General features: G+C 43.2%; 1 protein-coding gene across 5 annotated transcripts in view; it reads right to left on the bottom strand.

The window, feature by feature from the left end:
• Window positions 1–23,629, bottom strand: part of CPNE4 (copine 4) — a 271,371-nt gene that overhangs the window by 2,705 nt on the left and 245,037 nt on the right. For 4 of the 5 annotated variants that reach the window (XM_081882992.1, XM_081882989.1, XM_081882991.1 and 1 more), the window contains 5 exons: window positions 16,906–17,039; window positions 10,734–10,800; window positions 8,905–8,956; window positions 6,390–6,523; window positions 2,119–2,355 (listed from right to left, as the gene is read on the bottom strand). In XM_081882992.1, the coding sequence (XP_081739118.1) occupies window positions 2,119–2,355; window positions 6,390–6,523; window positions 8,905–8,956; window positions 10,734–10,800; window positions 16,906–17,039 (624 nt within the window). The remainder of the gene's footprint in view (window positions 1–2,118; window positions 2,356–6,389; window positions 6,524–8,904; window positions 8,957–10,733; window positions 10,801–16,905; window positions 17,040–23,629) is intronic. The other variant, XM_081882993.1, reaches the window with a different exon arrangement.

Raw genomic sequence — 23,629 nt, 5'->3', positions numbered from 1 at the left:
CACCACCCGCGTCCCTTTGCCTTCAGATACTGCTCGACCATAAAACTCCAATCATCCATGACTGTTGGCTGGGACTGATGGGAAATGAAATGCAACAATATCTGAAAGACACCAGGGGTCAGGAAGGCAGGTTCACTCTTACGAGTAGGATGCTGTTTTCGTACATCAGCTTAGCCTAAAATCACTTGATCACACCACACTTAAGTAATTCACTTAGCAGGAATATTGTAATTTTAGTCCAATCAGATTGGCACCTGCAATTTCAGCCATTCAGCTGGGGATAATTTAAACTCTGTCCAAGTAAGGTGAAACTGGTTTTGCCCGGAAGCATATTTTCAATAAACTGAAAGGAGATGTAGTAGTACCAACTCATAAATCAGTCTCATTTCAATTCTTTTGCCATAGAAAACTGCATCTGGTAATTAGTGACAGGAGCAGGACAGTAATATATGAGAATTTCCAATATATAGCTTGTTAAAGCTGTTGTTTCATAGGTGGCCTAGTAAGGTTGTTAATGTCTAATATATTTGTCTAATAAATGCGAACTTTAAACTGAAACTTGACAAAGAAATTACTGCAGATGTGGGTGTGGGCGAACTGGTTTCTAATAACACGTTTAGTTCTCTGCCTTTCCACATCAGCTTTTTTTTTTAAAAAAAGTCTGTATAAAAATTCATTAGTATTTTAGTGCACAATTCTCTTAATACAAATATTTTGTATACAATTTTGTCCAATACACACATTTGCAAGCAATGTTCACCAATATTATGCATATTTCCACGTGATTTCCACTTACATACGTGTTTTCAAGTACACTTTACTCTAGTATATGCTTTTTTGTATATATTACTTGGCTAGAGAACTTAGCAATCAATGGTGAGTGGGACTGTTAATTATTAAATCTTAGAACTGGCTTGATAGCTCAGAACATCCTCCAGGTTCTGTCCCTTTAAAAAACATCCAAGGAAGAAAGGAAATCAGGTTTTCCCAGCTCAAAACCTGCCGTAGTCAGGATATCTGAGCACTTCTGTTTGGTACAGCAGGGCTATTTTCCTGCATCACTAGCAACACAATCATTGTCTACTCAGAAGTAAGTACCATTGAGTTAAGTAGGACTTATTCCTAAGTCCACTGATCTTGATGGTGTCTACTTAGTTTCAATTCGATATGCATAGGATTGCACTGTTGGTAGAAAGTTGGAAAGATATACACTTGTTTTATGGGCTTGTGACAGTTTCACAAGTAGAGAGAATGGAGTGCACCTCCAGGGGCGGAGTCAAACTGCTGGAGAATCACAGCTCCTGCTGTGGCTGTAGAGACAGGTAACATGCAACTGCTGCCTCCTGTGTTGTTTTTGCTGTGTTGGCAGCACCTAAGTGAGCTCTCTCGGCAGTGTGTATGGAGGTCCTGGGCTGCCTAGATGATAAGACCTCACTCTCAGCCTCGCTGATGTGGTCCAAAGGAAAACAGAGCAATACATTTGGCTCCAGTTTGGCTGCAGGAGTTACCGGAAGGAGGTGTACAAAATGCCATCTAACTGTCTTAGGGACTCCACTCTGGATTTGTGTAGGGTTTATTCCTTAGCCTCTCAAAGATGGACAGACAGCCTTGCAATTAGTTCCCATATTATTAGACTCTCTGCCCCAAAGTTTACTACTGGCTCCGCTCACAAACACCCATATGATTTATGTTCTAAAAGACATTGGGGGATACCTCCCAATGGAGGATTGTAAAATCATGCCCTTCCAAATCTAATAAATCTGTATTTTTTTAATTTTATCCATTCCCAAATCCAACAAATACATGAGGCTTCATAATATAATTTCAGGTCAGGCAATGAGGATTCCTCTCCTCGCCCCAAGCAAATACTAGCTTAGGAAGAGGGCTTTTCCTCAAGACTGCAGCAGAGAAAGAAAGGATTAGATTCCCCCTCTACACCTGCTCTAATACTATTAATTATCAGTCTTCCCACCACCAACTGACACAATTTGCATTTTTAAAAACCTGCACTGTTTGATCCTTAGTTGTGAAAACAGGGGTTGAGGCTCATCATTTTTACAGTCCCCGGACTAAGAAATAACACATTCCAAAAGAGAACACAGCGAAAATTAATCTTACATGTTTGAAGTTTCTGAATGGCACAAACTGAACGATGTCGCGAAGAACAGGCTCTCCCTTAGGCGATCTCAGGATCCCATCGTCCCCATCCAGCATCTGCATGTCACTGAAATCAGCATTTCCTACTCCAACTATAATGACCGACATGGGGAGATGGGAGGCATGAACAATGGCTTCGCGTGTATCGGCCATGTCTGTGATGACGCCATCCGTCAGAATCAGCAAGATGAAATATTGCTATAGAAGGGTTGAAAAAGAAAGTCAACATTCCAATCCATTTCCAGCAACGATTCCTAAATCAATGATGCAGAGATTCCCTGGCACTTTTCCCTGGGAATTATGTGGGTTTTTTTATTATGCTATGAATAAGTGGGGGAAGAGATCAAATTTTTAAAATATGTTAAACACTACATAAACTATGCTTTTCACCTACTGGGGATGGGTGAATCTCTCAATTTCTGTTTCTCTTTGTTTCTTATTTTTCTAATTTTAATTTGAATTTTGCACGTTTTCCTATCAGTCTGTGATTTTCTTCTTTAAGTCCTTGTGAAAATTCACCAGCATTTTAATCTGCAGTTTTGCCAAAGATACACGTTTTTGCAAGCAATTTATCCTACTGCAATGCATTCTGTATGCTATTTTTATTTAAACATGCCTTTTATGTACAGAAGCATATGCAGCATAGAATTTTTTGTGTACAGAAGCATATGCAGCATTATAATTTGAATAGTAATGGGGGATTTGCAACAAGGCAAGATGCCAGGGGTATGAATAGTTATGACTGATTTTCCCTCTACAGTGGTGCCCCGCAAGACGAACGCCTCGCAAGACGAAAAACCCGCTAGACGAAAGGGTTTTCCGTTTTGGAGGCGCTTCGCAAAACAAATTCCACTATGGGGTTGCTTCGCAAGAGGAAAAAAAATCTTGCATCCCCCCACGGTTTTTTTCCACTTTTTCCGCCCTTTTCTTAAGCCGCTAAGCTGCTTATCAGCTGTTCCGCTGATAAGCCGCTTAACAGCTGATCGCTGGAAGCCGCTTGACAGCTGTAGCGCTAATCCGCTAAGCTGTCAATGGGCTTGCTTCACAAGACGAAAAAAAAACGCTATATGAAGAGCCTCACGGAACGGATTAATTTCGTCTTGCGAGGCACCACTGTATGTAACTTTAGAATGGTCACCTGGATGACCAATCTAGTTACTAAACAAGGCGGTATGAACTATTGTAAAGGTGGTAGAAATTACAGGCCATAGCCCTGTTCCATCTAAAGGTAGTCATAACTAACTTTCACTGAAAGCAAAAGGAATGATGTAAATGGAAAAGGTTTCAGTGGGGATTGTGGCCTCCAGGTTATCACTCCTTTGTGGAAGGGGCTGAAGCACATACCAAAAAGCTGGATTGTGCAACTGAAGAGGATGTTAAACTGCTATGCATAGCTGTCAACTGTCCCTTATTTGGCAGGAAAGTCCCTTATCCCAGCGCCGTGTCCCGCTGCTGTCCCTTATTGATGATGTCCCTTAAATTTCCCGGGTTTCAAAGGAAGCAGCTCCTCTCCCTCCCTCCCTGCTGGCCAGGGAGGAGGGAGGCTCCAACTGTGTTGCTTAGCTGAGTTGCTCAGCCAATAAGGAGTCTAAGAACAACTGGGGGGGGGGAGCTTGCATGCCGTCTGCCGATCAAACTGGCCGTGTTGCCCGGGGACTTGCTTTTGCTCAGCGCTTCCCAGTGGAGAGGTGACGGTGGTTTTCCTTGCTGCATCCCCTTTGCCGGGTTGCTGCGCTATGGGAACCACCGCTTGAGGCTTTGTTTGGCTGCTGGCTGGGCTTTCTGCCTTTGGCTGGGAGGGGCTCAGAAGTTGAACATACCTGTGCCCAGAAAATCCCTTATTTTGGCTGCTGATCCCTTATTTTTGAGGCTGCTGGTCCCTTATTTTCAAATCTGTAAGTTGACAGCTATGCTGCTATGTTATCCTAGTTGTTTTTTTTATGGGCTTTTTGCACTTAGGAAAGTGACATGGAAATGGCCTGGAAAGCGTAGGATGAAGGAAAGTTCGGCAGTAAGATATGTCAACAGCCCCCAATAAAATCAGAATGAATGCAGTACAAACGCTCATTGTTGTTGCATGGTCTCTTAAACAAATCAGAACAAATGGTCAGTAAAAAGGACAGACATATTCCAACATATTTGTGCAAGCAAATCGGGATGAATGCTGAACAAACAGGTTGTCCATCCTTTAGCTAGAGCTCTGTAGACCAAATGAAGAGAACTGGAACATAGCTGCATTATAGGCTGCAGAGGTTGCATGAACACTGTTAGGATATTTCCGTTCCACCTTAAAAGGGAGCAGGCTTTGTGAGTCACAGAGTCTGCGTATTTCCTGTTCACAGGATGTTTATGTTTCCTGTTGCTTTCGTTTCTCTCTCTCGGTGCCTGAACACGCTAGCAGGCAGTCATGTTTTTCTTTGTTCTGACCAACGCTGAATAAACTTTCTAAATAATGCTCTCCTGAGTGCAACGTTCGCTGTGTGAATTCTGCTGATAGAGCGTGCATCAGTTCTGGAATGTGGAAGGCTATTTTCTGGAGCTCATGTCGCTAATTGCTGATACTGTATCTACGGGAGGTCGATGGACGTCCGGAGTCTGGAGTCGGCGTGGAGGCAGTGATGGCCTATGTCTCCCTGGCAGTATCCCAGATAGAATCTATCTGATTCTATGAAAATACATGTGTATTTATTAACACTATTGTGCCTCATATAATGAAAAGGCACTGTTTCTGCCTTACATACACAAGGCAACACGATGACCAAGTACAACAATGCAAGCCGTTTTCATCAGATAAGAAACTGTTGTGGTTTGAGGACCCGATCCCCGCTTGGAGGAATAAAGACATGTGGACACAGTGTATAAGGTTAATGGGCAAGAAAAGGCCACAACTTTATTGATTATAGCAAGTGAGAAGGTATTGGCTTAGGCATTGGACCACAGAAGATTTGACTCCACCCACTCGGAGAGGGTTGAGTCTGAAGAGGGGTTAGCCACCAGTAGGGGGAGCCTGTTGATGCTAATACAACTATAACCTCTCCCCTGATGTCACCGGGGGTCGTGCCATGGCCCCCCGCCACACAGGCATCGGACAGGATCCACGACCGCCGGATTCCTTTAACGGAATACCCAAATTTGAAGGGGTAGGCGATGGCCACACCTTGCCCTTCCACACACCAACAACACTTTCCAATGCCTAACCGCCACCCGAGACCAAGAGGCTCGCCGCCAATACCCTCACAGCTGTAACCAATCCCTAATACTGCTGACTCGCAGAGGAAAGGTCAGCAAATGGGAAGAATGGCTGGCGCGGCGGCCTCTTGTGCAGCAAACCACGCCCCTGCCAAGCCACCCGGTTGGGTGCTCAACCGGGGGCGTGACGCGCCAGCCATGCGAATGGGGCAGGGGGCATAACACCCCCTGCGTGACGCGGGAATCGTTTCCCGCCCACAACACCTCCCCTCTTGCAGGAGGAGAGGCCTTATCCGTTTCAATAATAATTGCCGTATCCTTCTGCTGTGCTGAAGAAGAATTCTACGAAACAGTGGGTATATCCGGAAAAACTGTTCACTACGTCTGTTTGCGGACTACATCGGCAGTGTTGGACGTCATAAAAGAAAGCTTTATGGCTTGTTTTCATCAGATAAGAATCGGACACATTGCTTCTTTCAGAGACTTGCATAGTCTACAAAGACATTCAGAGACTTATAAGACTTATGTTTATTTGGTTTCTATGTTTTCAAGAGAATCCATCAAGAGTGCACATCTACTGACTTTCAGAGATTTATAAGATTTCTGTTTATTTGATTTCTCATTTTGTTCAATGTTCTGTATAGACTATATAAAGAGTTTATATTGATATTGCATTGTTGTACTTGGTCATCGTGTTGCCTTGGATATTACTGATAATTGTTTGCAACACAGGGGTTTAATTGTTAAGTTACTAACGGACACAAGAGCACACTATTCCATACTCACCGAATTAAGTGGAAACGGATTCCCTCTTCCCCCTTCCCCATCACTTCTTGGTTCCAGACCAAGTGCCCCAACTAAAATGAACCCTCCAAACGTGCACTGAAAAAGTAGGGGAAACTCATCCCTTTACCATCCCTAGGATAGCAAGTACACACGGGTTGTCAGAGTGTGTTCATGGGCAATTAATCTGTTATGCATTCTTGAGGATGCAGTTTACACCCAAAGTCTAGTTTAGCTTGCCAGTCTGTTGCGATTCTCACCGATGCCTCCTTACTGTTGGTTTCTTCTGAGGCTGATTTAGCCACCTTCTGAATGATGGGAGCAATGTTTGTAGGCCCATAGAGCTGAAGCTTAGGCAGGCAGTTCTGATACGCTTCGACCACTCCTTGGATCCCTGACATTAAAAAGGGGGAAAGAACAGCAGATAACGTCACGATCAGTCATTAATCAAAATATATTTGGGGCAATGACTCCGTAGAGAGAGCCCCTCGTTTCTCCCTCACAAAAAAATGTTTCTTTTGAGTGATTCACGCCATTTCGCTTCCACTATCCTGCCAATTTATTCTGCGCAGCTGTGGCTCTGAAAGGTTTGCTCAAAGCCTCTCTCTCTCTCCCCTGCTGACCTGACCTCTTTCAGATGTTATGTAATATATAATTCATGAGCCAGCTTTTCTCCTCGCCAACAGCATTTAAACGGTGCATTTTGCAGACATTAACCACCCTGGATGATATTAAAACACTTTGCAGGATGCATTAGTTTTCTATACCATAGAGGTCTTAAGATCTGGACACCAGAGGATGTCCACACCTTCAGCTCTGTAGATTTGAATGATTAGACGATAATAACTTTCTCTCTTGCCGCTCATAGTCAAATGTTTACTTGCAGTGAACCAGAGTGCAACAGACTGTGCCTTTTCTAAAGATACATATTTGTTATATTGGGGCATATCTGAAAAAAACATATCTGGAATCCTATTAAAATATTTGTCCACCTTTTGCGTAATTAATTTAAAATGTTCATATCCAACCTGGCTAGCATGGCAAGGTGACTCGTATTTAAAACGCCACCCATGTTTTATATCATGTCAGACCATTGGCCTATTTAGTTCAGTATTGTCTGCTGTGATCCAGGACTAGGGGAGACCTGGGGTACCCCAAATGTCATGGGGCTCCAGTTACCATCTTCCCTGACCACTGGCCATGCTAGCTGGGATTGATGGGAATCTGGAGGACTACAGATCCCCACCCTAAGACTACACTGCCTTGGTAGTGGCTCTCTGGGTTTTCAGACACCGGTTGTTCCCCAGATGCCAGGGACCATGCTGAGGAGGAATGGTGGGAGCCAATTCTCCTCCTGATCCTGAATCTTCCCAGGAGCAGGAGGACAGGATAGATTTGGAACAGTGGTTTGCAGAGGGGCACAGTTCAGAAGGCAGAAGCTGGGAAATACGGGATGGGGAACAACTATCAGAAGGAACACTAGAAGAGAGAGAGTTAACAGATTCACAGTCTCTGGATAGTATTCATTCCCCCTTCTCCAACGTTAGTACAGAGGCTACAAACTCAGATTACAAGACGTAGGAGTGACGTAGATTAATAGGGACGGAGGGCGGTGACCCTTTATTGGGAGCACCGCCATCCTGGGCAGATGCTTTCTTTTGCCCCTTGCTGTGTTTATTAAAGAAACTAACTGGTAAGATTTTCATTTTGTTTGATCTGTTCATTTATGGCCAAGGGGGAGCAAGCCGATTCCCTGAAGCCTGACGCCAGCTATACATGAAGGTGCCAGGCCTTCAATCTGCAGTCTTTTCTACATGTGGGACTGCCTCATTTCATGTGTTTAAATTGAGTTTTAGACAACAAGCTATTTCCCCTTAGCTAACTGGTTCAGAGGTTCCCCATCTTTTTTGGACCAGTGGGTACATTTGTAAACCAGAGACATTGTTGTGGGGCACCATACATTGCACCCAAGCATACACTGCAACCTATAATACTGGCTCCAATTAAATGTTTCTTTCTAGGATAATTTCACTGAGGTGGAAGGGACCCTGTGGAAGGCCAATGAGAGTGCATTTGCCATATGGCCATTCCCCACACTAGCTGATCAAAAGGAAAATTAAATCATAGTGGAAAGAGGGGGTTTCCATTTCATTTCATTTCATTTCACTTTTAATTTGTATACCACCTTTGTATATTACTATACTCAAGGCAGTTTACAAGCTGAAGAAACATCAGAATATACAACAAAGATCACACATCAACAAACAATCTGATCCCATACAAAAAAAGGCAAAAGAAAAACCTAACTTTAAAATTAACAACTTATATCAAATAAAGCAATATTCAACAATCCAGTATAATATCATAGGACACGATAAAATGAAATACCGGCAAATGATAATTAAACAGAAATTTACTCTTAGCAATTACAACAAATAATTACTAAACTATAATCAATAAAAAGAACAGCAAGTCACAATGCATAAAATACCAGAATACGTACAAGACCATGTAAAAGGATCAAATAGAGGAACAAGACACACAATTTATATAATTATTAGTTTGTTTGTTTTTTTAAAAAAACCCTAACCGCTCCCATTCTTTCACTAAAAGGAATCTAACAACTATAACTGTGTCTCCGTGACTCACATAGCATGTCCCATTATTTCTCAGAAGGTAATGCAAACAATTAAAAGGCACAAAAATGACATGGTCTATAGCCAAATATATGTTACATCAGACACATCAGTCTCTTTGCCGTAACAAAATGATTACCTGCACATTCTGGGTTGTCTTCATTAAAGTTGATTGCAAAATCATGAGAGACCTATGGGCAACCCCCCAAAAAAATTAAATAACATTTTAGTTCAGAAAAGTGACTCAGGTTTTTCCTGCAGCAGATGGAGAATTCACACAGGCTGTCCCTATATGGACAGTCACTGAAAATTGTTTAAAGGAACCTTTTATTTTTCATTTGAGTGTATTTAATTATCACACTGCCTCATACTTGTGGAATTTGTGTCATACATCTAGACTGCATGACGTGCTTTGATTGGAAAAGACAGCCAAATTAATAGTGGTCATTATTATTATGTTCATTACTTTCCCAGTTTCAGACAAGCTTATTCCATTGTGCGTGTGTGAACATATGTGGAAGTAATTAAACTTTGGCTTAAAAGTGTATGTGACCAAGCTTAACATTTCTTTAAATGCTTGTGGGCATAATTTTCACTTATACTCCTAAGCACTTAATCGTACTATTTCAAGTGTATATCTTCCCAACAACGTATCAAGAGAAAAATGAATCAAATTTAACGTTCAAATATCATCCCTCCCCCCGATTTTGCAAATCTATGCCTGTTTGAATTTCTAGCATCTTGTCTTATACTTCATTCACTTCAAGTAATGTTAGGAAAGGCACAACCATGTATTTTCCCTGTAACTGCAAACAAAGCATGTCAGTGAGCATAGGATGACTTTGCCATTACATTTAGAAAGGGCCGCAAAGAGCATAATTCATCCTGCGCTGTGTTATTCCATTAAGGTTGTAAGTCAAAACAATATTATTGGCAGCTATAAATAGAATATCCAGTGACCCAGTCCAGTTCAGACATCACATTAAAGGTGGTGTCATACTAAAGCAGTTGAGCATGATGAGACGAAGTAGCAGCGAGCCTTGGGTGTGTGCACTCTCAGAAACATTCCCTTCTGATTTTAACCGCAGCTTAGCTTGTCCTCCAATGGTTAATAGTAACCATGGTTTGTTTGTTTTAAAAGCCAGCCTCATAACCCGCAATCCATATTTCCAATGTTCTAATCAACCACAATTTATCAGACTTGGCCAACATGACAAGCAGTTATTCTAAGCTGAAGATTTCCCCCTTGCAACCACACTGGAGGGATAAATTGGAGTGCACAAGCTCAAACCTTACTGCAGCTCATTGACATTGTGCTAAACTATGGCTTGGCCAAAACGGGCCAATGTACTGTATGTCCCCAGTAAGAACACTGCCATAAGCACAAATCACTAGTACTGTAGAGAGCTTTTCTAGCCTAGTAATTTCGGCTGTCTACTAAAAATGGATATGCATATTTCTTTATTTTCTATTGTTCTAGTTTATGCAATACCCCCACCACCCTTTCACACAATGACCACCTTTGGGCTGGTTCTCAGACGCCATTTTTGGATCATATCGCTTCGGTTCAAATGCATTCGCACCGCAAAGAAGAAGAAAGGTTTCTCTGAGCAATTACATTAATCCTACCCCTTTGAAGCATTTGACACCCAGTCTCAATGCCAAATGTATTTTCTAAAAATAAGATTTGTCACAACAGGAGGGGAAACTGAGTGGCATGGGAACTCTGCAATATGGTAATATTCTGTGAAGAGCCAGAGGCCTTCAAATTATCTTCATTGGCAGAACATTTAGGACTCGCAATTATGCGCACAGCAATATAGCATGCACAGAGAGCTTCAGAGCTGCAAAAATCTCGGGGAACTCTAAAACTGCTTGGCGATCTCCCCCACAGCCTTCAACATCCTTTCTCAACTTGTATGTCTTTTCTCCAGCAATCTACCCACCAAGAGAATAAGGAAGATTCACCTGTACACCTACTTTATAGTCCGGAGGTATCCTGGCTCCAAAACCGTAGACTGGGAACATTTTGTCGCTGAAATCAAAAGGAAAACAAGGATGCGCAGTTATACTAAGCCCTTTTCATTTATTCACAAGAATATCTCGGTGCAAAATGAAGGCTTGAAATAAGAACATTAGAAAAGGCCTGTTGCCTCAGGTCAAAGGCTCATCATCCTGGCACACTTCTCCATTGTCTCCTGAGACAGATGGATGCCAACTCTAGTGTGTAAGCGCTACCCTTAAAGGTAAAGGGACCCCTGACCATTAGGTCCAGTCGTGGCCGACTCTGGGGTTGCGGCGCTCATCTCGCTTTATTGGCCAAGGGAGCCAGCGTACAGCTTCCAGGTCATGTGGCCAGCATGACTAAGCCACTTCTGGCGAACCAGAGCAGCGCACGGAAACGCTGTTTACTTTCCCACCAGAGTGGTACCTATTAATCTATTTGCACTTTTTGGCGTGCTAGGTTGGCAGGAGCAGGGACTGAGCAACGGGAGCTCACCCCATCATGGGGATTTTAACCGCTGACCTTCTGATCGGCAAGTCCTAGGCTCTGTGGTTTAACCCACAGTGCCACCCGCAAACCATGCTACCCTTACCCACCCAACAGAATACAGTGGCTCCTCCTCATTGTGTTTTCTGCACGGATCACAACAAACACAGTGCCTTGTTGCCTTGCCCTGTACCATATTAGCAATTAGTCTCAGAAATATGGGTTAGCATCTTTTACATGGTGGTGCTAGTTCTGTGCCCCTTCAACGAGGGCTGTCAAAAGCAAAGTAGGTGATGCAACTTTAATTTTATGCTAATTGCCTGCTGATTGCCTACGCTGATTAAAGGCTGGTAGAAGTAGGGAAGCCCTGTTTAATAATCAGGAATTGATATGCAAAAATATTCAGGAGACTAAGAAATCAGAACAACAACAACAAAGATTAAAAGGACTGAAAACTCTGTTCTACCAAAGAGGAATCAGAATTGGATTTAGAAACATCCTCCTCCTTTTCTTTATCTAAAGGGCAAGAGGAATCAGTTAGAATAGTTCAGGATACTGTTCTGCCCACAATTACATGCACATCTGTGTGTGTGGAACTGTGGACACTACTGCAACCTTGGTCTATTCACTTGGATAATACCATGGGCAACAATATCTCACTCTACTCACTAATCCAATGATTGAAACAAGCAATAAAGGTGGTATCAACTAAGGTTTACTCAGAGTAGAGCTGCTGAAATCAATGGCCCCAACCTAGTCATGTTCTACTCTGAGTAAAAGCTAGTTGAGTAGTAAACTACATATCCAGAAGTTTCTGGTACTCTTTGATATGAGCAAAGGTGCAGAACCCTTTACACCACCATATAGGTTTCATAATAATTTGTATTTTAAGAAGGCAAATGGCCCTGCTCTTTTGTTAAATCTGGTAAAAGTTGCTCATCTTCTGAATCCTAGATAAAGGTAAAGGGACCTCTGACCATTAGGTCCAGTCGTGACCGACTCTGGGGTTGCAGCGCTCATCTCGCTTTAGTGGTCGAGGGAGCTGGCGTACAGCTTCCGGGTCATGTGGCCAGCATGACTAAGCCGCTTCTGGCGAACCAGAGCAGAGCATGGAAACACCGTTTACCTTCCCGCCAGAGCGATACCTATTTATCTATTTGCACTTTGACGTGCTTTCGAACTGCTAGGTTGGCAGGAGCAGGGACCGAGCAACGGGAGCTCACCCCATCGTGGGGATTCGAACTGCCGACCTTCTGATCGGCAAGTCCTAGGCTCAGTGGTTTAACCCACAGCGCCACCCGCGTCCCTTCTGTATCCTATTACCTACTAATTTCCTTTAACTCAGGTGTAGGGGACCTTTGGCCCCCCAGATGTTGCTGAACTACAACTTACCCCATCCCCAGTAATTATAACTCCCAAATGGTAAACAAGGTCCCTTAACTCCTGTTTTACCTTCCAGCATATTTGTGTGGATACTAACACTGCGTTTCAAGAAGCTTCTTCTAAAATGCATAGCAGATTTCAAGTGCAAAGGCTTATGATCATTATTACATAACCAAATACATTGGTGGGCCTTGGAAAACTACAGTAAGATAGTAGAGTCGGTGTGTGTGTGTGTGTGTTTTTACAAGATCACATGATAAATGTTTAAAAAACAGATTAAAATATATGCACCTACTTTAATGACTGCCAGTTTTACATTCCACACCCCACCCCTACAAATTACTCCCGAGGTGCCTTGGAGAAGTGGAATCCGCTGACTTTGAAAAAATGTGTGCCTATAATTGAGCTTTTAAGTGCACAGGGATGCAAAATGCAAGTGCGCTACCTACAAGAGGAATAATTAATGAACATGGGGAATACGCATGCCCTGAAGCTAACTTCTGAAAGGCATCTATGAGTGAATTAACCAGCCAAGCTAAATCTAAATACTAAACCCATAAATTTCACTGATCAACATTAAAAGAAGCTGCTCCGGCAAAACTCACGCCCGCACCCCACAACTCCATGAAACGAGTTCTCAGGTGTGTAGGCTAAGCACAAAGATGCAGTAAGCATCTATTTTTAAGACAACCATCAAAGCTTAGGAATAAATTGAGGGAGGAACAAAGACAGGGAGGTGCCTTATACCGCTCCATCATTGGGCCATATAGCTCAGTATTCGTTATATTGCCCAGCCTAGCCAATGGGGTAGACAACTGTTATTGTGGTATCATGGGGCAGCCAATTGTTTTAGACCAGGGGTGGCCAACTCCCAAGACACTCCGATCTATTCACAGAGTTGAAGACTGGAAGTGATCAAAGCTCAGGTCAAAGTTGTTGAGGAAGGAGGTAAAATGTTGAGCTTTTTTTAGGGGAGCCACAGTTGTTCAGCTTATTTGGGGAGAGCCAATGATCTACCAGATCACGTCCAGTGATCTACTGGTAGATCACGATCTACATGTTGGATATGCCTGCTTTTAATATTTAATAGGTTATTGTATTTTAATATTCTGTTGGAAACCCAGCCAGATGGACAGGGTATGTATGTATGTATGTATGTATGTATGTATGTATGTATAAATAAATAAATAAATAAATACTAATACTTGAACTAAGATAATAGGAGAGAGGGTCTCTTAAGTGGTAGCCCCCCATTTGTGGAATGCTCTCCCTAGTGAGGTTCACCTGTATCCATCATAATTAAATTTCAGGAGAAATCTGAAAACAGTTCTGTTTGCAGCTGAAGAACACTGTTCCTAGCAACCCAGATATAACTGGATGCAAAGTTTTTAATGCTGTTTGTACAATGTTTTAACTGCAACTGCTTTTAGGTGTTTTTAACTGTAATTATTTTTAGAATGTTTTAACTGTTTTAGAATATTCCTGCTTTGCATCATTTTAAATTGTAGGTCTGTTTGCCACTCTGCGCTCCTTTGAGAGGAAAGCTGGGTAGAAATAGAAATCCATCTATCCATAGAATAGGTTAAAACACAAATAGCTACTTAGGATAATGTGTTGCAATAGGACATACAGAATGACCCTGTAACCAAATTGAAGCTGATAGTGTATCGTATTTAGGGCCACATGTTAAAATGGCACTTTCATTTAAATGTTATTTAAACATAAAGCTTCATACACACATTTGCTAAGCTGGGAACACTGATTAAGCCTGCAGTCCTATTTATATACCTGGGAGTAGGTTTCATTGAACTCAGTGGAACTTACTTCTGAGTAGACCCACCTAGGATCTTGTGCCATTCTTTCATTGAACCCACTTTGTAGATACAGTGAAACCTCGGCTCCTGAATGCCTCTGTATTGGAATTTTTCGGCTCCCAAAAGCCAAAAACCCGGAAATAACTGCTCCAGTTTTCAAATGATTTTCGGAAGCCAAACGGAGGTTGTCAAATGTTTTGGAAGTCGAATGGTCTCTTCCGGAACGGATTACGTTCGACAACAGTGGTTTGACTGTACAGTGGTATCTCAGGTTACATACGCTTCAGGTTACATACTCTGCTAACCCAGAAAAAGTGCTTCAGGTTAAGAACTTTGCTTCAGGATAAGAACAGAAATTGTGCTCTGGCGGTGCGGCGGCAGCAGAAGGCCCCGTTAGCTAAAGTGGTGCTTCAGGTTAAGAACAGTTTCAGGTTAAGAACGGGCCTCCGGAACGAATTAAGTACTTAACCTGAGGTACCACTGTATAACAAATCAATGTTACTGCTACTATTTTTCTTATCCGAAACTTAGTTTACAATTTGAAGGGCTTGCTGGTAGCAGCTCAAAGGGAAAGACTAAATTGCGAGTCAGCTTCAAAGGAAGGGAAGTGCAATGGTCACAGGGGAGATGCATAGTCATGAAGGCACAGGAAACTTCATTTCTTCTTTGTGTTCCCCACCCACAGCAGAAGCGTTGCTTGTTTCATGAGAACTTTCCTATTGACTGGAAATGCAATTCCTGGGATTATGAGGAGAATTGATGCCATGTGACTGTGGGGAACCGAGGAAGGAGGCAGTCAATAGCAATCATTTCTTATCCCTGCTCTTTGCTGGTACTCATATAATCGGTCGTTCTCCAGGGATTTCATTCCAATTTGCAGAAGTTCCATTTATGCTCCTCTAGCAGAGTTCCACTCAACTCTTTCACTTGCCTTTGAAAAAAGGTTTCATTACCATGCAAATAGCAATCCTTTGAAGCTGGCTAATTACTGCACCCTGCCGTGTAATACATGGAATACAACAGTAAACTCCTCAAGAATGATCTAGAAGGCATTATTAGCATCAGGGCTGACAAGGCACTCCCTGTCAACTTGACAGCCGACATTTCAGACTGGTAAATAGGTTCTGGGTACCACATACCTCAAGGTCCTGTGTGAGTGCCTGGAGGTGGTTGGAGGATGGATGGCGGCTAACAGATTGAGGTTGAATCCTGACAAGACTAAAGTACTGTTTTGGGGGGACAAGGGGCGGGTGGGTGTGGGGGACTCCCTGGTCCTGAATGGGGTAACTGTGCCCCTGAAGGACCAGGTGCACAGCCTGGGAGTCATTCTGGACTCACAGCTGTCCATGGAGGCACAGGTCAATTCTGTGTCCAGGGCAGCTGTTTATCAGCTCTGTCTGGTACGCAGGCTGAGAACCTACCTGCCTGTGGACTCTCTTGCCAGAGTGGTGCATGCTCTAGTTATCTCCCTCTTGGACTACTGCAATGTGCTCTACGTGGGGCTACCTTTGAAGGTGACCTGGAAACTGCAATTAATCCAGAATGCGGCAGCTAGACTGGTGACTGGGAGTGGCCGCCGGGACCACATAACACTGGTCCTGAGATATCTGCATTGGCTCCCAGTACATTTCCAAGCACAATTCAAAGTGTTGGTGCTGACCTTTAAAGCCCTAAACGGCCTCAGTCCTGTATACCTGAAGAAGCATCTCCACCCCCATCGTTCAGCCTGGACACTGAGATCCAGCCTCACTTACTGGGGTGACACGGCGGAACCTTCCAAGTTCTGGTGAGTTCTCCTGAGATTTCACTGGGTTCTCGTGAGATTTTGCCAGATACTGGAAGCCACTTTTCTTTGCTTCTCCAGCAGTGCCAGAGGCACCCATGTTGCACCCCTTGGGTTCTGCTGCCTAAGGCAGCTGCCTCAGTCTGCCTCATGGAGGGCCGGCCATGTCACCTCTACATGTCACCTCTACATGTCACCTCTACATGTTTCAAGACCACTTGGAAAATAACATCTTTTTACATCAAAGATAGAAGCTCTGATACTCAACCAAGGATCCAAATGATCAGTGGGATTTCTCTGTACATTTTTCTTACCATTTTGTGGAATCTACTGTATATGTTTTACATAAAACGCTCAGGGTGCCTTCAGAGTGTCACTGCTTTGCTGGAGAGATTTAAGCACATACCATAACTTATCGAGTTTGTGCAGTTAAAGTGGGCTCAAGAGCTGTCGCCACACTGCAACAAATCTTCTTTTAAAAAAAGAACCAGACTTTTTGTGTTTCGGAATGTGAAGGGAAATGAATGAATGATTAACAGGAAGCTGTATAAACACCCTGCAGACTCAGGGTTGCACTAAAGGTTCCAGCACTTAACCACCAGCTTTGACATATTATTTGAATGCTATGCTGTAGAAACGACTCTGAAAGAAATGTGGTTTTCTTCTCACCTGTCATAGTCTTGGCAGATCTCCCCAACAGCTACCAGTGCCTTCAAGTACTCATTCGGCTGATAGGGGTGGATATAGTGGAGTGAACAGCTGTTCCGGGGATCGCCGTTTGAGGCTGTAAAATCTATAGCTACCTGGAAAAGAATGGAGGGGAAAACAAGATATACTGTATAGCTTCTCTGCCATGTGCTTCCATCTTCCTTTTCACACTCCCCTAAATCTGCCTCTGACTGTAGACCCGGGACAGGTTACAAATCACAAAAAGCAAAACCAGCATCAATAAAACTCACACAGCATACCAAAAAAGCAGCAACATTTAAAAGCAACATTTTTAAATTTTTACTATTTTTTTTGTAGCCCGTCTTTCCACTAGACGTGCCCAAGGCACTGGGGGGCGGGGAGGAGTGGGCAGGAGTGGGCAGGAGGAAATTAATTTTCAATGAAACATAACAACAGCAAATGGCAACCAAACAGCAATACAGATCCAGAATTGACAGCAGCCAAAATATAGAATATGACTTAGGATTTCCAAAAGGTCCAAGGCCTATTGAAAGAAGATCTTAAGAACCGTACTGTATTCAGCATGAATAGACATCATGTTCAATTCATTCTCAGAGGAGTTATCTGATGTAGATCACTTTCCTCTGAATAAACAGAGAACTGAGATTGTAAGGGGGCGACTTCCTTTCCTCTCTAAGGTACTACTTGGCTTGTTTGTCTGAGGAATGTGGTGTAGTGGATGTTTTGGGACTACAACTCCCATCATCCCTAGCTAACAGGACCAGTGGTCAGGGATGATGGGAGTTGTAGTCCCAAAACATCTGGCAGGCCGAGTTTGCCTATGCCTGATCAAGGGGGCAGATAGGTAGGGGTTAGTCTAGTTGGGCTTTGGGAACATCACTATTCAAGGACACTCATCCCAATTTCACCCCACTCCAACACCAACTTTCTACAAAGGGTAGCTAAGGAAAGATAGGGGGCCAAGAGTTGAACAAGGATGGGTCAGGATAGGCAGTCCAGTTACACAAACTGAAGCAGAGCTGGAGACCATACTGCCCTCCCCAGCCAAGCGCACAGAAGCACAATGGAGATATCTAAACAGAGCAAGCGTGGGAGGACAAATCAATCATACATACTCCAGGTGAAGCCTCTTAGAACAGCAGCTAAGGGAGCTCATAATCAATGACCAGAGGGGAAGGCACCTCTGACCCCCCCCGGCAATTTTAGTGCTGCCAAAAATGCTTCTCCATCTTTCCAACTAATTTTCCGAAGCAAACCGCAAATGCCGGCAAATCTCAGCATGCTTAAAGTAAATCACATTATTTGTTTCAAGAAAACTTATCGGTGTAAAACAAATGAAACACACCGTCTCTTCCAATTATATTACAATGTTCATTTGTTTAATTATAATCTCAAAGCATGCAGAGCTTAATTTAATCCCCCACACTCAGGTGCTTTCAGGTTCACACATCTGTCTAACATAAAATCGCTGCAAAATTAAAATGTTCTACATTGGGAGGGTGTGTGTGTCTATGTGTGTGTGTCTATCTATATATACATATATCTCCACACACACACACACACACACACACACACACACACACACACTCTCCAGGCAGTGTCATATGCCTACATTCATTTCATTCTCGCTGCTCAAACTTTATTATGATTACTATAAAACTAATAATTGGTATTTCACTTTCCATACCCAAATAATTTCATCAGCTAATTAACCATTCCTCATTTCTTTTACCAGATGGGAGAGAGCTTGAAGGTGAGCCAGGAGGCAGAATTAAAATTTGAGCTTTGAACAAATTTTGATACACCATGCCCTCGTTTCTGAGAGACGAGAGGCATCTGGTAGTAAAAAGAAGAAGTAGTAAAAATAAAGTTTTACTTAACCTTTTATACAGCCCACGGTTTCTCTTTTTGGAAATATCTTAGTGTTTTTCTAGATCACTGAAAATGGGATTGTGTCATCGTGGAGTCTCCTCAGTGAACCAGGACAAACATGCAAGACAAACTGGATGATCGTATGAACTGAAATAATAAAAATGTAATGGAAGTTTAAAAATGGGGGGGAGGGGGGTTAGTCACACAAAGAGTGAAGAAGTTTCCACCTGAAGACAAAAAAATACCAGCTGGAAAGTATTGAGGAAAGAGAGTTGGTGGTTGTCAACCAAGTCTCACAAGGCAAAGATGTCATAGGTAAAGGGTTCCCTGACCATTAGGTCCAGTCGTGACTGACTCTGGGGTTGCGGCGCTCATCTTGCTTTATTGGCCGAGGGAGCCGGCGTACAGCTTCCGGGTCATGTGGCCAGCATGACTAAGCTACTTCTGGCAAAACCAGAGCAGCGCACGGAAATACCTTCCTGCCAGAGCTGTACCTATTTATCTACTTGCACTTTGAGGTGCTTTTGAATTGCTAGGTTGGCAGAAGCAGGGACCGAGCAACAGGAGCTCACCCTGTTGCAGGGATTCAAACCGCCACCTTCTGATCGGCAAGACCTAGGCTCTGAGGTTTAACCCACAGCACCACCCGCGTCCCCTAAAGATGTCATAAGCAAGGCCTTATCTGAAGATTGTAGCATATGGATATACAGTGGTACCTCGGGTTACATACGCTTCAGGTTACAGACTCCGCTAACCCAGAAATAGTACTTCAGGTTAAGAACTTTGCTCAGGATGAGAACAGAAATCGTCCTCTGGCGGCAGCAGGAGGCCCCGTTAGCTAAAGTGGTCTTCAGGTTAAGAACAGTTTCAGGTTAAGAACGGACCTCCAGAACGAATTAAGTACTTAATCCGAGGTACCACTGTGTGTAGTGTGTGTATGTATACACCCCGCCTAAAATGGGTCACCCACCTTTTGCAGCCAGGAGGTAGTGCACTTTGAATTTTGACAGAGTGCTGGAGGTGCCAGTCACAAAACCGTAACATAACACTAAATGCCTGCCATGGGGGCAGGAGGAGGAGATGTGGAAACCCTTGACTCTGTATCAACCTGACCTATATCTCCCTCCACTTGCACCTGTTTTATCTCTCCAATCCCGCAGCTTCTCCTGCCTCTGACTCCCCCCTCCTGGAAGTTACAGGCTTCTGCCAGATCACTGATCATTTCTTCCCAGTTGCAGACAGGTAGCCGTGTTGGTCTGCCATAGTCAAAACAAAAAAAATTCCTTCCAGTAGCACCTTAAAGACCAACTAAGTTAGTTCTTGGTATGAGCTTTCGTGTGCATGCACACTTCTTCAGATACACTGAAACAGAAGTCACCAGACCCTTCTATATAGTGAGAAGGTGGGGAGGGGTATTACTCAGAAGGGTGGTGGGAATGGGTGATTGGCAGATAGCTGTGATGAGCCTGTTGACGACTCTATATAGAAGGGTCTGGTGACTTCTGTTTCAGTGTATCTGAAGAAGTGTGCATGCACACGAAAGCTCATACCAAGAACTAACTTAGTTGTTCTTTAAGGTGCTACTGGAAGGAATTTTTTTCATTTCTTCCCAGTCAGTCAGTCTGTCTGTCTGTCAGTCTCTAGCCCCACTTCTCCTGCTGCCCACTCATCAGTATCCAGCCACCACGCCTCTGTGCCCAGCAGATGGGCACATAGGTCAACTCTCAGTTTCTCATTTTCCCAGTCTTAAGTTCAGTTCCCCATGTCTCTACATCAGTTTGCTTTCCTAAAAAAAGTAAAAAGGGGTCCTTGTGAAAATTTATCAGCATTTTTGTTTGAATTTCTCCTTACACGTTTTTGCATGTGATTTTTCCCGATAGAAACAGGTGCAAAGCAATCCCCCCTACTAAAATGCATCTTTGTATGTTACTGTTGTAAATATATGCATTTGCAGGCACGCTTTAACCTGGGTATTTGCATTTTTGTATACATTTCATGGGTGGAAAACTGCATTGCAAAATTTGGAGGAGTACGAGTCTGTTTTGCTCCGAATGTTTTTTCAGAAAGTGCAAATTAGCTACGCTCCCCATTAAACATGAAATTTATCTCCCTTGTGAAAAAGGGCGTCTGCTTGCACAAACTGAGTCAAGTCAATTTTTTGCAGCCCCCTCTCTGCCTACTGCAGCCCTCCATGTCATATCTCATTCTACTGTAGAGCGTCTCCCAATCCCCAGGAGCTGGATGGGGTGGATAGGTGAAAATCAGGTTCCCCAACATTTGTGAGTGGATCCACTTTAAAGTAAGGAAGAGCCAACAGTGGACACAACCCACAAAGTGTTATCCAGTCTGGGCACATCACGCTAGGTTTATGGGCAACTGATTCCCTCCCTTGAATTGAATCAGAAACTTCCATTTCCCCACTCATATTTCCATTGTACTCAAAAGAGCTACATGGAAACTTCAGCTGTGTGAGCTATGAGATTATTTCTATTTGGCGTCTAATGCAATGCCACCCAATTGCCCTGGTCAGCACAGATCCAGATTCAAAGAGCATTTGTTTAACATTTTTGCATAGAGGCATCCTGCCCTCAAAGGGATGGCTTGATCATGATGTCTTTTAAAATGATCCTGAAAGGACCACACATTTGCTTTTATTTATCAGAGAGGTTCTTTCCAGCCAAAAATGATGTGCTTACAAAGGATGTGCAGAGCATCTTCAGAGCACCCAGCATGATGCCACAAAAGCTCTCATTAGCTCTTCAAATTAGCAGGTACATCATACCATGGCTTTTTGTTCGCAAACCCATGCTTAGCGTCTTGGCTCCCTCCCCTATCAAACAGCCTTTCAGATCACAGCTGCAGCTCATTGTCTGCACCCAACTTGAACTCAATGGAAACATAATTAAATTGAAAACAAAAAGAGAGTGGGCTGACTTAGGAGTAACTCCAGAACTCTGCACCTGTGTTCGGAGAAAAACTGTCAGTAAAAAAAGCAGATCCTTAATGCGGTTAAGGTTCCCATCAAATTATGGGGCCTATTTTCTTCTGTGGATATTGCAATAACTGTGTGTGCACGCACACATTTTAAAAACAACTGGAATCATGCTAATAATTTTGAAGCAACAAGACTTCTGCACAAAGGATGAACCCTGTTCAGCCAAAGTTAGGGATGACTAAGTTCATTTTGGCAAAAGTGTTTTACGGGGCAATCCTATGCCTATCTCCCCAGATGTAAATCCCATTGGGTTCAATGTGGCTTATGCCCAGGTAAGGATGGGGAAGAAATTAGATTCCGCTTGCATTTTAAGGTGATCTTACCAGATCTGCACTTTAGCCATGCAGTTCTCCAAGCAATGTGTACAAAAAAGCACCTATTTGGATAAAGTGTGCCTCTAAATGCATACATTAGTGAAAGCAACATACAGAAATGCATTGTCAAAACAGAGTACAAAAATACATTTATTACGAGAAATACAGACGGAAATAAAGAAGAATTTTTATTAGTATTTTTTAAAATCACCAATTGCTGCAGAAATGTGGAGAACTGAATTTAAGAATGGAAAAATGTACAACTGAAAGAACCGAAAATTGAAAGATGCGCTCATCCCTACTCCCAGCTTGATCCATAGGTTTCACTAGAACCTACAGCCCAATCCTAAAAAGAAATAAATCACACTAAGCTCAGTAGGACTAAATCCCAAATAACTGTACACAGGATTTCAGGCTTAGTTGTGACAAATGTTACCCGGATTTGAGCCACCAGGTTTCCATATGTTTGTCTGCCCCTCGTTTTCCTGGGCTTATGTTTTGGGGTGTCAGAAGGAATCTGATTTATCATATCCCAGCTACTATCATCAATGTAGTTTCTGGCAAGCAGAGAAGAATCTGAAGTATCATGCAAACAACTGTCCTGATTACTGATGGAAGTGGAAGGGCCTTGATAATGCCTTGGAAATGCTTGTTTAGCGCAGGGACTGACCGAGCAGGCAGCAGGGTCTGCAAGGTTCATAGGCCGGATTAATGAGCCTGGTGGGCCGTATCCAGCCCGCGGTCCTTAGTTTGACAACCTCTGGTTTAGGCATTGGAATTGACCCGACTATATCTGACTCCTGCTCGCCATGCAGAAAGTCCAGTAAGGGTCAACCACTGGTAGGGGGAGCCCTACCAGTGCAAACCAACTCGAGCTCCCCCAGGGTTCCTGACGGGGTCGTGGTATGGCCCTAGCCCCGCCCCAGGCTTCGGACAAGATCATAGCTGTCAACTTTCAGATTTGAAAATAAGGGATCAGCAGCCTCACCTGTCCTGGGGACAGTCTACGGCAGTGTTTTTCAACCTTTTTTGGGCAAAGGCACACTTGTTTCATGAAAAAAATCACGAGGCACACCACCATTAGAAAATGTTAAAAAATTTAACTCTGTGCCTATATTGACTATATATAAAGTAATTCTCTTGAATAGGAATCAAATAAACACAAAGAAAGTATTTTATAATTACTTTATTATGAAATAGTAAGTAAACAGAAATATGAAAAATTATAAAATACTTTATTTTTAAATCTTTAGAATTTTTGAATTTTTCCCACGGCACACCAGGCAACATCTCGCGGCACACTAGTGTGCCGCGGAACAGTGGTTGAAAAACACTGGTCTACGGGATATCTAACAATCCGGGATAGCAGCGGGAGGCAGCGGGAAACAGAGCTGGAATAAGGGAAGGTTGACAGCTATGGACAAGATCCACACTCCCAGATTCCTTTAACGGGGCAGGTGATGGCCACACCTCCCCTCCCCATCACACGATCAACCAGTGCCTAACCAGCAAACCTTACAAA

This window comes from Podarcis melisellensis, assembly GCF_964234715.1.
Source record: "Podarcis melisellensis genome assembly, chromosome: 12".
Taxonomy (NCBI): Eukaryota; Metazoa; Chordata; class Lepidosauria; order Squamata; family Lacertidae; genus Podarcis; species Podarcis melisellensis.
This window is presented reverse-complemented; position numbering and strand designations above follow the sequence as displayed.